The sequence below is a fragment of the Drosophila gunungcola genome, assembly GCF_025200985.1.
Source record: "Drosophila gunungcola strain Sukarami chromosome 2R unlocalized genomic scaffold, Dgunungcola_SK_2 000027F, whole genome shotgun sequence".
Taxonomy (NCBI): domain Eukaryota; kingdom Metazoa; phylum Arthropoda; class Insecta; order Diptera; family Drosophilidae; genus Drosophila; species Drosophila gunungcola.
Window position 1 is genome coordinate 395,831 of NW_026453175.1, and position 13,645 is coordinate 409,475.

The 13,645-nt window shown below is 39.9% G+C and overlaps 1 protein-coding gene across 3 annotated transcripts; it reads left to right on the forward strand.

The window, feature by feature from the left end:
• Positions 1 to 334: 334 nt before the first annotated feature.
• LOC128256613 (putative uncharacterized protein DDB_G0271606) lies at positions 335 to 13,159 on the forward strand. Of its 3 annotated transcripts, XM_052987100.1 has the most exons (6): positions 335 to 664; positions 7,307 to 8,972; positions 11,102 to 11,305; positions 11,361 to 11,966; positions 12,580 to 12,633; positions 12,702 to 13,159. In XM_052987100.1, exons 2-6 carry the CDS (start codon positions 7,337 to 7,339, stop codon positions 12,728 to 12,730), a joined length of 2,529 nt encoding a protein of 842 aa, XP_052843060.1. In that variant the 5' UTR covers positions 335 to 664; positions 7,307 to 7,336; the 3' UTR covers positions 12,731 to 13,159. The 3 variants fall into 3 exon arrangements, with proteins under 3 accessions (XP_052843060.1, XP_052843057.1, XP_052843058.1); XM_052987097.1 differs by lacking the exons at positions 12,580 to 12,633; positions 12,702 to 13,159 and having other exon boundaries at positions 11,361 to 12,492; XM_052987098.1 differs by lacking the exons at positions 335 to 664; positions 12,580 to 12,633; positions 12,702 to 13,159 and adding an exon at positions 6,270 to 6,661 and having other exon boundaries at positions 11,361 to 12,492.
• Positions 13,160 to 13,645: the final 486 nt, after the last annotated feature.

Genomic DNA, 13,645 nt, shown 5'->3' on the forward strand with positions numbered 1-13,645 from the left:
GTCTGTTATTTTATTGGATAATGTGTATGCCTTTGCTTGTACACAATATGAATTTGATTTTGTAATGCTTTATAGCTATTGTTAAAAAATTTTAATATTTGATTGTGCGTACTTAATAAAGTTTTAATGGTATTTTCTGCAAAAAAAAATGTATATTACCCTGAATACAAAACGTAATAATTAATGTTAATGAAAGTATGTGAAAAAATAAAAGCTTTAAACACAGAAATGAATTCTAAGTTTTTTTTTGGAAATGGTAGATTTTGGTATATTGGTAAAGTAATATTTTAATAATATTGTAATATTTACCAACAACCTTTTTGGTACATTGCTCCTCTTCAACTCTGGCCACACTGCTGTATTGTGATCGCGATCGAAAGACGTGAGAAAATTCGTATAATTAAGTTTAGTGCGACAAATAAATTTAATAAGCAACTTGAAACAAAGCCGAACTTTTGAGTTGATAGTTTGTTGAGTTCTGAGTGCGTGAGATAAGCGAAACGAAAACAAGCCATCGAAAAAACCGAGCCAGAAAAGTGAAAAAAGAGCCTGAGTGAATAAGCACCAAAATATCGAAATCACAATATTGAATGCCAAAAAACAAACAAAAGGTCGCGGGCAACAAAGAAAAGTCAGCGAACGTACGCGGAGTTTTAATTATTTGGTGAGTGCAATGGAAGGAAAAAGGATGCAAATTGCGAATCTCTGAATTTTGCTTCTCCTGCTGACACACACATACCACTCATGCGAGTTGCACAAGTGTGGGTGGCTCTGCTCAGTGTGCAAATAACAAAATGTGAAAAATAACCCACACACACACGAAGATCGTTGTGAGGTAGTGCAACAAATAAAAGCAATAAATAAACACATTTAGACACAGGCAACAAGTTGTGAATGCGTTTTCCAAGGGGGAGACATCTCCAAAGTTTCCAAATAGTTGGCTTTTCGAATCGATCTCGTTTTTTTTTATCTACTATTGCGTAGCTGCCAATGTCACCTGTTTTATGCGCTCTCCCTCCCTCTCTCTCGCTCCCACACTGGACGTAGCTGGTTTTTATCTTGTGCCGTTAACACAGCCAATACGTGTCCCTTTCGCACTCGCGCACTGCATATGGCCGTGTTTGTGAAAGTGTGCAAGACAGCACGTAACTGTATGTTACCCTATACATATACGTATTTCCGCCTGTTGATAACAGCTAAAACTCCCTCGAAATGGCCTTAATTCTTTTCGAAATATGTAAACGAATCCATAGGGTACATCCCCGCCCACTGCCCTCTTCTCCTCTCCCCGCCCATTCGCCCACACTTCTTATCACAAAGTGCAAATATTGATTTTCTGTGTAGCTTTGAGATTTTCTACCGCTATCAATAACAATAGGCGGTTTCTGTTTGTTGTTAATTCGGTTAAGTTTTCGTATTGAGAAAACAAGTTCACAAAATTCATACACTTGTGCGTTACAGAAAAAACAAATTTTTAATAAATGTATAATTTAGAACTAATTTCGGATGTACAAATTGTGATTAAGGAAAATGGTAATACTAAATACTTTGGAAATTGATTGCTGAACACAAGGATTTGAAACCAGAATACAGTACGATCTACCTATCCTAGTACAATCGATTTAAATATATTCTTAAATCAAAAGGCTATAAAAAATATAAACATCGTTTAAATTTAAGATTGACCTTATTTTTCTGCGTGCATATTTAAGTTTCTGTTCCGTTTTGCGCCTTTGTTTATGTGGCAATTTTGTTGTAATTGCGGGAATTTCCCGGCATTTGCACAATTGAGAGTGCAAAAATAAAGCCGAGAGAGCAAGCATCATCCGTTTACTAGTGTTATCTCTATATACATACATACTTATTTTTAAGAGTAAACTCTCCCTTTGGATAACAATTTACCTTGAGGCATAAAGACATTGTACACAATCTAAAACCAATTTTTGCACAATTTCTTTAAATGATATATAAATAAAACCTTATTTATATATACATATGTATGTATGTGTGTGGACCTAAAAATTAACCCGTACTCTCCGAACTTTAATTTTGCGAAAATCTTTACTACTAGATACTTAACTACTTCAAGTTAGAGCACTTACATTAACTTGAATTTTTTAAAATAAGTTTTATACTTGATGTCTGATATCTGGTATTATAATTTTAGTCGAAATATTTCAACGCAAAGAATAATACATTTCCGAATCACAATTTTTATTTTATTAAAATCTGCTATTTATTTTTGTAAGTGTAGTTCACGACAGTCTAAACGGCTGAATAAAATGACTAGTGGGTTGATGCAAGTCTCGGATATATGTACTTAGATATTATTAATTTTTCCTTTACTTTATGAGTACCTTTTTGAAATATCATGCTGACATGTTAGAGATTAAACGCTTTTCTGATATAATGTTTATTCTGTCCCTGAAGGTTTGATCTGGAATAAATAATTGTTGAATGATGACTGTATCTGTACAGTAGATACTCGCGCCCCCAACAATTATTTTTCCATCAATTTTAATATGTATGTATATGTAACTTATCGCGTTCCACCATGAAACTGTGTTCATTTTTGGAAGGGGTCGACTCGTGTGAAATGTATGTTCACTGTTGCGAGGAGACACAAATGTCGCGATAAGGCGGACTTCCCCCCCGCAAAACCCCACCTCACCTGTTTGGATTTGGACACTGCCTAAATATAACTTCGCTTTGATTATTTGCCCATTATTAAATCGAAAAGAGCGGCGGCCAGAGGGACGATAATAAATAAATAAATAAACCTAGTACTCATACTCTAAATAGAATAGTGGGCGCAGGAGGCAGGCGAAGAGATCCACGTTGACTTTCTATTCCCTAACCCATCCCAAGTTCCATATCCCCTCCGATTCCGATTCCCATGCCCATATTCCAATCTCGAAGTCGGCAATGACGTCAAGGCCTGACGTCTGCAGAAAATTCCGCAAAACGCCTCTTCAAATTATTGGCGAGGCAAGAAAAGCAAAAGGAAATCGCCGAGCACCAAAATACAAATAAGAAATACAAAAAATTATTATTTTCGTTCCATTTTTCGTCTTTTGGTATTTTGTGTGCTGCTTCCATTTCATTTCATGTCTTTGCTTTGATTTATAATTTTAACAATTCACATACTTTTCGTTTCTCTCTCTTTCTTTTCATTTAATTTCCAAATCGTTTTGTTGTTTCAACGCAAAGTGAAAGTTGTTTTCCATGTTATTTACTGAAGACTCTTTTTGGGATTTATCTTATTTTGCTAGTTCTTAATGTCCATATGTTTTGTGTTTCAAAACCAAGTTGAAGGCGCGGGAAGGATGCCTTTAGTACGTAGTTCCTTTCACAACTTATTTTTGTATACAAAAATATTTTTGGCAATTTTTTGTTATTTATATATATTTATTTTTTGACATGCCAGACAGCGAGATTTCCGGTCAATATGCATCGATACCTCAAAGACTTTGAGGGCGCCCGGTTTCCGTTCAACTGACGGAATGGTAAATCCCCAAGTCAAGCGAAGATTTTATCACGACTATGAAATTGATAGACAGAAAAATTAAAAATTTGTTTGACTTTAAAATCGACTGGATTGGGAAAAACACAAATAGCCCTCGTTCGAGATTAAATTAATTAAAATTTATTATTTTTTTCATAATAGTGTAGAGTGGCGTCGAACATACCGAACAATCCATAATTTGATGGCTTTCTTCGTTAAAAAATTATATATTAAAAATTAAACATTTTTTGTTTATATAAATATGAACTTTAAACTTTTATTAACTACATTTATAATGCTGATTAGCTGTGTGATCGAATTTGGATTGTTCTCAGATGTATGAATATCAATATGTCGAAAATTCATAGGAAATTCCCAAAAGACAATTTCATGTAAATGAGCCCCACAACACGCGCTCACATCGCTTCCCCATTTTTCCGCCTCCCACCACTATTTTTACAAAGGCATTTTAATGAATGGAAATTTTGCTCAAATAATTACAAGAGTTTCCCCTGCAGAAAATTTTTACTACCTCACAATCCAAAATATCTACACAAATGTGGGCTGCCATAATTTTAATGACTTTGTAAACTTTTTTGGTTGTTTTTTTTTTACTTTTGTATGTTTTTGGCACACAGTAAGAACTTTTATTTGTTTTTTTCTTATTATTATTGCTCTTAGCAGGTTTTTTGTTTGTTTTGCGTGTCCTCGAAAAAAACAAAAAATAAAATACGATCTATAGAAAAAGACAAATGATCTTTTACCTGTGGAATTAGTATATTATTGAAACAGTGCGTAGCAAAAATATAAGTATATTTTACCCAATTTTAGCAACAGAAATGCGGAAGTCAATACTGGATTTGTTTTAACAGAGTTTTTTATTTAAGTTTTAATATCCGTTGTCAAAAAAGAATAAATAATTTATTTATGAAACAAGATAATATTTTTCTGAAGAAAATTTGTTTTTAATTATTTTTTATCTTCGTTATTTCTACTTGTAAACAATTAAAAAATTGTTATAATTTAGATTTAAACATTCCCCATCAAAAATTGATTAAATTTTTGCGATTTTTATAAAATGCAACCAAATTGCTCTGCACCTAAGCGTTTGTATACCAACTTATGAATTATTTTTTATACCTGAGAGCCACCTCCAGATAGTCTACCTTTTAGAAACGTAACGGAGTGTATTTATGTGTTTGCATATGAACAAACCATATGTATCCATAGCACTATCATTCCACAAGAGTACTCTCAATTTCTTATATGTGTATACTAGTGGCTGCGAAATATTTGACGTCGATTTCCGACTTTCTGCCTTGTGCATTCAGAGCTTTCAGTCTGTATGGGTGTATCTCTATCGCGTCTATCTGCCCTGCATATATCTGGCTAATTGTGAAGGTCGTTTACGTCTGCAGTCGATCGCCCCATTTTTGTTGTTGTTTGTCTGCCACCCGCTATAAGGAAAAAAAAAGTGTGGGGGGAAAAAAAGTCAGACGAAGCTGGCAAACAAAACGAAGCAATCGAAAGAAAACACAAAATGAATTTTCATTGCCTCCCATCAACCCTCTGTCTGCCCCTCCCCTCAATTTGATCTCTTTTCCTTAAGAAATTCCTACCAAAAAAAAAAGGAGAACTTGTTTATATTTATACGCTAAATATTTTCAAATATCAGATTGCAATTTACGTGTTCCGCTCATCCGCCTATAAGTACCCCACAGAATGATGGTGGATTTTTATGGAACAACGAGAAAACCAAAAGACAAGAAGAATTGTTTTCATAATTTTGTGGGGTTTATCTTTAATGGCTTCTTAATGTGCCAGGCAACTTAAAAATGTTGTTATCACAGGCGAATAAATTCGTTTGCTTTGGTTTTAAAATAAATACCAACTGGAAAGTGGGAAATATACATAAAGTTATAATTTATTATTTAGGTTTTGCTGGCCAATTTTAAAGGCGCCACCGCTGCGAATTTTGTGGTTTATATTTTTAATGAGTTATACATTTTTTCTATAGATTTTGTGTCTCTGACTTGGTTTGGATTCGGTTTGTTATTTGTTTTTATTTACTGTGCCAGAAATAAGTGGAGCTGCGAGGGCGGTTCTAATACTTGGCTAAGCCATTGGCTAATTTAAACGATTTTCATTTTGTCGTTGATGGACAGCAATTAAATGTTTATCCCCCTTGATGGGTTTTCGTTTTTTTATTACTAATTTCCTTCGTCTTTACCTCTTTCACCTTAGCTAGCATATCATTAATTTGTTGCCTATAATTCCTTTTTTTTTAGATTGTTTTTGTATGGACGAGGCTTTGTTGTTCCTTCAGTTTTTTTTTAATATTTCATTCAATTTTCGTAGCTTTGTAGTGTTAGTGTGAAACACCCACACAAAAATTTATTTTTATACAAGAGAGGCAAAGAGAAAGAGCAACATTTCTTCAACAGAATGGTATTGGTGTGGCAAAAATATTTAATGATTTAATTGATTCGTTACGGGCTCTTTTATTTTCCTTGCAATTATTTTGATAATCCCACCGTAACAAATTGTATTTGTTCCACGGTGCGTATGTGTGATGTTTACCATTTTCTTGTGCATTAGTTCGAATTTCAATACATTTTTTGGGAATAAATATATATCTTTTGTTTATGCTCTCTCAAACCTTTCCCCACACACAAGCATAAATATATATTCCCTATTCTCATGATCAGTTCAAGATCTTTAGGCTTTTCATTCTCGCAAATGCCTGATATTTGTTTTTCAGTTCATCGCTGGCATTTAAAGCGTTCAAACGCGTTCAAAGCAAATAATAATATTGTGAAACTTTTGAAAGTATTCGCTGCGCGAGAACTGCGTGAGATTTTTGCAATTAACGAAATAAAATCATAAAAAATAAAATAATTTATCTTTTGTGCTTAACAAGACCAGAAAAAAACGATAAATTTGAAATTTATGCATTATATTGAAAAACTTCAAAATTTTAGGGAATAAAAATAACATTTACTTTAAATGAACAGAAATGAAAAAATGTTTTTGTGATTGTGAAACGAATAAATCTATATATCGCTGAAATTAGCTTAAACAAATTTCTAAAAATCGGCAAAAAACTATAGACACTATAGACATTTACTTAAGATCGTTTTCCAACATTAAAAAAATGTAAGTTCAAATATATTTAAATCATTTATCGACGCTAAACAAATGTTAAACTTTTAAAAGTAATATTTATTTGTTTGCGGCTCACAAGGTTTTAAAACAGTTAATACTAATCAATTAAAATAAATATAATTTATTACACATCTTTCTAAATCGCGTTAAGTTTTTTTTTATAGTCTAGGTACATATAAATATATGGGTAGATTATGGTACAGTATCATTGCAATACGGCGCCATTGGTTTATCTATTTCAACCATTGATTGTGTTTACTAAATAACGCAGCTGATTATTTATCTTCGCCATCCTTGACAATGGCCGAATCCGTTGGTCAGTCAAAGCGAGATATAGACAATATGGCACGGCTAGGTTGTGTCATAAATATTTTTAAATATCCCATGTCATTTCGGTAGAGAAATCTCACCGCCTCTGCTTATCCGCAGCTTTTTATTATTTCGAAAAAAATAATATTATAAATGAAATAGAAAAGATGCTCTTAACTTGCTTAGTTAGTGTTCTAAACCGGGCAGTGGGGTAACTGTGAGTGGGTGAACCAAAAAATCGATTTGTTTTCTCCCCCCCCGCCCTCGTCCCCAGTAATTAAATTAGAGACAAGCACCTGACTAATGTCTGTTTATGCATTTCCCCAGGTCTCCAGCTGTGACAGATGATGGCCTAAAATGGCGGCTACACCACCAATGCCGCCCGGATCAAGCACCCACCAATTGAATGGCAAACCGATCGGCAAGGGAAATCCCCTAACCGAGGCGATCAATCAGCACTTTCTGCGAAAGAACCAGAACCAGAATCAGCATCCGCATCAGCATCAGAGTCAAAACCAGAATCCAAACCAAAACCCGAACCCGAACACAAACAGTTCCGCCAGTCGCAGCGGGAGCAATGAGCAGCTGGAGCTGCTGGAGCACCCAACGCATCCGCAGCAAGAAGCCACCAGTGGCAAGGCCAAGCCGAGCTGTCATTGCACCAACATTAGTATTATGCACCTCTTCCATGAGATGAAGCAGGAGTTCCCCACGATACCCGATGCCATCGTGACGCAATGCGTCAATGAGAATTGCCATCAGCGCGACAACTGCATCCAGATGTTGAGGAAGGAGCTGGCCCTGCATCCCATCCCAGTGCAAAGCTATCCGGCCAAGGTGTTGCAGCAGCAGCAGCAGCATCAACAGCAACAGAACAACCGGCAGGCCAAGCCTCCCACGCCGCTGAAGCCGTCGCGAGTAGCACCACCGCAGCCGGAGTTGGGCCAGAGCAATGGAGAGGCCACGCCGCCAAGTGTTGGCAATGCCCAACCCAATCCGCCGGCCAGGCCACGACCCACAACGTTAAACCTGCAGCGGCAGTTTAGCACCCAGCTGCAGCAGAAGATTCAGCAGCGCCAGCAGCGGCAACAGCACGATCACCAGCCGCCCCAGCTGACGCCCACGTCCTTGAGCAAGCCGCTGCGCCGGGCACCGCCGCTCCCGCCGCCGCCCAAGCCCAAGCCCGGCAGCTTCTCCAACGATTCCTCCTGTCTCACCAGTCCCATGAGCTCCAGCGAATCGGAGCTCTCGCTCAACACGGTCCCCTTATCGTCACCAGTGACAGCGCCAGCGCCAGCGGCAGCGTCAGCGTCAGCAGCAATCGCACCAGTCCAACAACAACCCTCGCCCGTGCGACATCGCTCAGTCATTACGCTTCAACCGGAGCCGCCGTACGCGCGCGACTTTCGCAGCAGTGACTTTCCGACGCCGACGCCGACGCCGCCGCCGCCGCTGCTTCCCTCGCCCAGTTCGGCAGCGTCACCCGGGTCCGCTGGCGGCCGCAAGAGCTTCACATCGCTCAACCTCACCTTGCGCCAGCCGACGGGATCGGCGCAATCGGCCATCGACATCACCGCTGGTCCGGCGCCCAGTGGTCAGGGCAGTGGGATCACCTACTCCAGTGTCAGCTTCGACGCGCGCCGCGGAACACACAAGAACTTTCAGCTGACGGTGACGGACGAGGGCAGCGTCTTCAGTGCGGGCTGCATCCGCCCGAGGAGGCCGTACGCCTGTGAGCCGGTGGCTAGTGTTCCGGCAAATCAGTCTCAGCCTCCGGCACCGGCTGCAGTGGTGGCCGATGGCCTTGGTGACACCGAGATGACGTCGGACGTGTTCCCGTATCCCACGCAGGAGCAGAACCACATTGTGGCCTCCAACTACAGCCACAACCATGCAGCCAGCAACAACAACAACAACGGGATCAGTAGCAGCGTGGACAGCAGTCCCACCATGCCGCTCTACGAAGGGGTCCTGGAGGATTGCGATCGCGAGGGTAGGTTTACCTGTTATTTATATATATAATATATATATATGCAGCGCAGGAATTTTTGATTCTATAAAGGCACATGTGCCAGTTCAAGTGTTTTTTTTATGGGCATTTTCTATTGTTATACTCTAGAGAAAGGTATTGTAAACTGTAGAACAAGTTGGCAAACCGAAACTGCTCAGTTAATCTACATTTATGTCTATCTGATTGGTTTCTCTGCAAGCAATCTTCTTGATTTATATCAAACACATTTTTTATTAAGTCTGGTATGGCAAATAAACCAGCAGATATAAGAGCAAACAGTTGTTTAAATATTTTAAGAGAATTTCATCACAATATGCAATTCGCACAAATATTATTATTATTCATTTATGTTTTTGCTAAATCTCACCGAATTCCCACCTGACACTGATCACTTTTCAGTTCTTAAAACATTTTAAATTAAAATAATATTAAATATAAAATTGATCAGCACAATATTGACAAGAGTATGCAAACTTTCGTCAACCCAATTTGGACCTACACTCCACTCCTGTTATTATTGTGTTCCAACGCGTGTTGGATTCCATTGCTTATCGAGCCAACCAGACGACGTCGCAGTTGGGCTCCTCAGTTCGGTTATCAGGGAGCAGGTTTGTCCAATATTGTTTACACTTGATAAGGAAATTGAATTACGCCCCGAAATAGAATTAGCGGGAACTGGGCTGTCTTATGATCCGCAAACATGGAAAATATGGCTGACCAGCTTTATTGTCAGGGTTAAATGCCTAAAGGGAAGGGTTCACAAGCGCACACGTTCAAGGGTTTACCCGAAGTCAAGATCGATAAAAGGGTGATTCAAGATAAGGGGAAACAACAACACTTCCGAAATCACTTTAACAATAAAGGAAAGGCACCATATAATAGATGAAGTAACATATTGACGTCATAAAATGTGGGAAAGAGTCCGTTATCAGCAGGAGATAGTGAATGCGCATAATGAAAAGTGTAGGAAAGAAGAGTCTTTACGGCGATGTATGTATATCAACTAACACTTCTTCAAAGGTATTTACCTGAAATTATTGAACTGTTGCATTTGAAATGCCCGCTTGCATCTTACAGATAAATACCAAACCTAATCCATATGGGACGCCCACGCGTTCGAAATGTTATAGATTGAAATGTCTTTTGTCTGGCTTCTGGCTTTGGCCATGTTTCCCCGTTTTGCCACCTTTCCCCCTTCTCTCACTTTTCACTTTATTTATACGCTGTTTGCTTTGGCCGCTCTTTCTGCGACGTTTTCAATTTGTTTTTGCCGCGAGACATTCAAGTTCAGGGCGAAATGTGTGGGTGGGAAAACCAGAGAGAGAGAGAAAGAGAGAGAGACAAAGGAAAAACGAGCGCTACGGAAAACATCTCCGTTTGATCGGTTAGGGTATTAAGCATACGCAGCGTGGGCCCAAAAGTCACTTACACTTTGACATTTAATCACGCGACGCGATCACGAGAAAGCACTTTAAATGTCGTTCGGATTGGCAAAGCAATTTCCACTTAGAGGGAAATTTGGAATTTCGGAACTTGGAAAAGCGACGACCATTAATGAATTAATTTATCAATTAAGATGCCAGGCGATTGCCGCCTAATTATGTGCCGTATTTGGCCACATACACTGTGAGATCGCAGGGAGATCCCTTGGCCCACTGTCCTGTTGGCTATTTCCGTTGGAAATCTATCAAGCGTCTAAAAATATTCAAATGAAGAGTCGCGCAAATCAAAACACAGAATGCATTTGAAGACTTTGTCTCTTCGTTTTTTGTTTTTATTTATTCTTACCTATTTTTCGCCGGAATAAATTATTATTAGATTGATTTTTGGTTGTGCTTGCTTGCGCATTTTCACTAAATTTATCTATTTAAATATAAATTCTGTTTATGAACCTCTCGCACTCGGTTGGTGGGGTTATTATTTTTAGCAACAAAACAGAGTAATAAAGTGTGAGGTATTAGACAGTAAAAATAAATCTAGCCGTGGGGAATATTTGCAAACGCCAAAGGCAATCACTTGTTGCCAGGCCAAGGCATGCTCACTCGGACATTCCGATTCCGATGCCGATCGATTGATCAGTTTTCGTATGTATATCTCTATCTCTATTTCAGCCCATGCCGCCACCATCGAGCGGCAGAAGCATCGACGCGACAAGCTGGCCAATGCGCTGAGGGACAACAAGAAGAAGCTGCTGGTCCTGGAGCAGGAGATCAACATCCTGACCGAACCGGTGCCGGTGGGCGAATCTGAAAGACTGGATAGAGATATCATGCAACTGACTGAGGACTGTAAGCGGCTGCTTGACTGCATAAATGGTAAGTGCTTTTACTAAGTTCATGCATTCCAAGGCTAATTTCTGTTTTCCCACAGAGCCGCCTGCGATGGACTCTGGTCCTGCGGCCAATTCCGCCATGCGCCAGCACCCCTCGTCGCCCAGCAATGCGCCCCAGCAGCAACAGCAGCAGCCACAGCCACAGCCATTCCCGCGCCAGCGCCAAAGTGTTCGCGCCCAGCCGCCGCCCAATTCGTTGCGCCTGCACTCGGTGCCGGCGGCGCCCACCTCGCAGCCGTCCCTGGACTTCGGGCAGCACCACAGCAGTGCCCCGACCTCGGCCTGCCTGACGCCCCAGCTGCAGAGCCAGCAGCAGCAGCAGCAGCAGCCATTTCAGCTGCAGCAGGAGCCGCCGCCCACGTACGCCCAGTACTATCAGTTCCAGCAATATCTGCAGCAGCAGCGCCAGCAGATCCATCAGCAACAGCTGCAGCTGCAGCAGCAGTTGCAACAGCAGGCGCAGCAGCAGTTGCAACAGCAGGCGCAGCAGCAGTTGCCACAGCAGGAGGAGGAGTTCCTGTCCGATTCCGATGTTGACGAGGAGGAGGAGCCAATGGACTCGTGGGCCTGCAACATGTGTACATTCCGCAACCATCCGCAACTGAATATTTGCGAGGCCTGTGAGAACGTTAGGATCCAGCCGGGTATGATACGCATTGTTCCTACCGGAGGCGGGGCCGCTGCTGCTGCTGCCACGCCCTCCGGCAGCATTGAGCAGGCACAGCAGCCGCCCCAGCAGCCGTACGCCCTGCATACATAACCCAAAAGCTGCTGCAAACGATCCCAAAGTTCTCTTAACATGCATGAGCTCGCTTCCGACTGTTCCTGCATGCTCGACTTTGACACTGTGATAGCATTTAAATTAGTAGGCGGCAGGCGGCTTATCCACTGCATGGCTCAACCTGACAAATGAAGACATGTCCGAAACGAAAACGAAATCGAAATCGAGAGGACGGGAACGAATTGCTTAAGCGCGACCTGTTTAAATTATTCTATTTGATTTGTGTATGTACATATATGTATATTACTTGCAATCGCCTCAGCCTCAGGCCGTTAACTTTACCAATAACCCCTAACCGTTAAACTATCTTTAAGCCAACGAAAAACAGAGTTTACTATTTTTAGCCACCTTAAAAATAAATAAAGAACGTTATTTAAATATTTACACAAGCTTCGCCCGTTGTTGTCTTACACGTTGATTGGTAAAACGTAAAAAATACATTTGTGTGTGGGCTTTGGCCAAATGTTTACTTTTAGCCCCTGTGCTGAGTCGGGAGGACATACACATAACTCTCTCGCCAGGCGAAAATCGTGAGTATATAGCCCTAACCATCTGATAACAAATCCGAACTGATCGATTTCCCCCCCCCACTGTGCAGGTATTATACACTCCTGGATACTCTCATGACAGTCGGCCAAACGCTCACCATGAGAACATAGACAGCTCCAGAGATATATATCCTAGTTATCCTATATCTTAATTACAACTCTATTTCGCTTTGTATTCGGTAACTTATCCTTAGGAATTGTAAAAAGATGTTAGAAAATATTTAGCCCAAATGCTGCTGGCAGCAACTATTGTATTTTCTGTACTAGCTAAGCCAATACCACATAATTTGAATCTGTAAGAAAAGACTTTTAGTAACGTCGCATCAACTGAAACTAGCTAATATTAATTGTAAAAAGGCCGTGTACATTTTGTAAATATTAAGCTGAGAGATAAATGAGTAAGCGCTTTTCTAAACGATAAATAGAAAAGATCAACTGGCAAAGGAAACTTTTGTAAGCTTTTTAAAAGGTAGCACATTTAATGAAACTAAATTGCAAACTAAGAGAATCCTGTGTGTTTTATATTTTGTACTGGACCATTTCAAGAGGTAATGAAATATAGTCAATTGAAACAATTATAGAATTCAATTTGAAAGAGTGCAACTATAAGCTCATACCTTTGCTGAATCTTTTTTAAATGCTAGTAAAGAATTTGTATCGGCTCTAACGGGTTTTAAAATCTTGTTATTCTAATTTTTTGTAGAAATTCGGTGGTTTAGTATGTCGGGTAATTTTAATAATATTCAAATTCGGTAAAATTAAGAGCTGATTAGACGAGAGACGCATGTTTATTTATTGTTCGCCAACGTATATTTCAAAAAATCCTAATCTGGCTAAATTATATCTAGATAAATCCTAGTCTTAACAATAATTGGAACACGGATTAAGGTGCTTACTGGCATGGAATTATAAGGTAGACGCATGTACACTAGTACATGGGCATGGCATGGGAAAAACTTTGACTCAAAATTTTCCAAGGTAGCACTCCTTATGT

What these genes read in the sequence shown, in the direction of transcription:
- LOC128256613 (XM_052987097.1), top strand. Translation starts at nt 7,337, where the DNA reads ATGGCGGCTACACCACCAATGCCGCCCGGATCAAGCACCCACCAATTG. An exon ending in GGAGGATTGCGATCGCGAGG is followed by an intron (nt 8,973 to 11,101) that starts GTAGGTTTACCT and finishes TCTCTATTTCAG; the next exon opens with CCCATGCCGCCACCATCGAG. An exon ending in GCTGCTTGACTGCATAAATG is followed by an intron (nt 11,306 to 11,360) that starts GTAAGTGCTTTT and finishes GTTTTCCCACAG; the next exon opens with AGCCGCCTGCGATGGACTCT.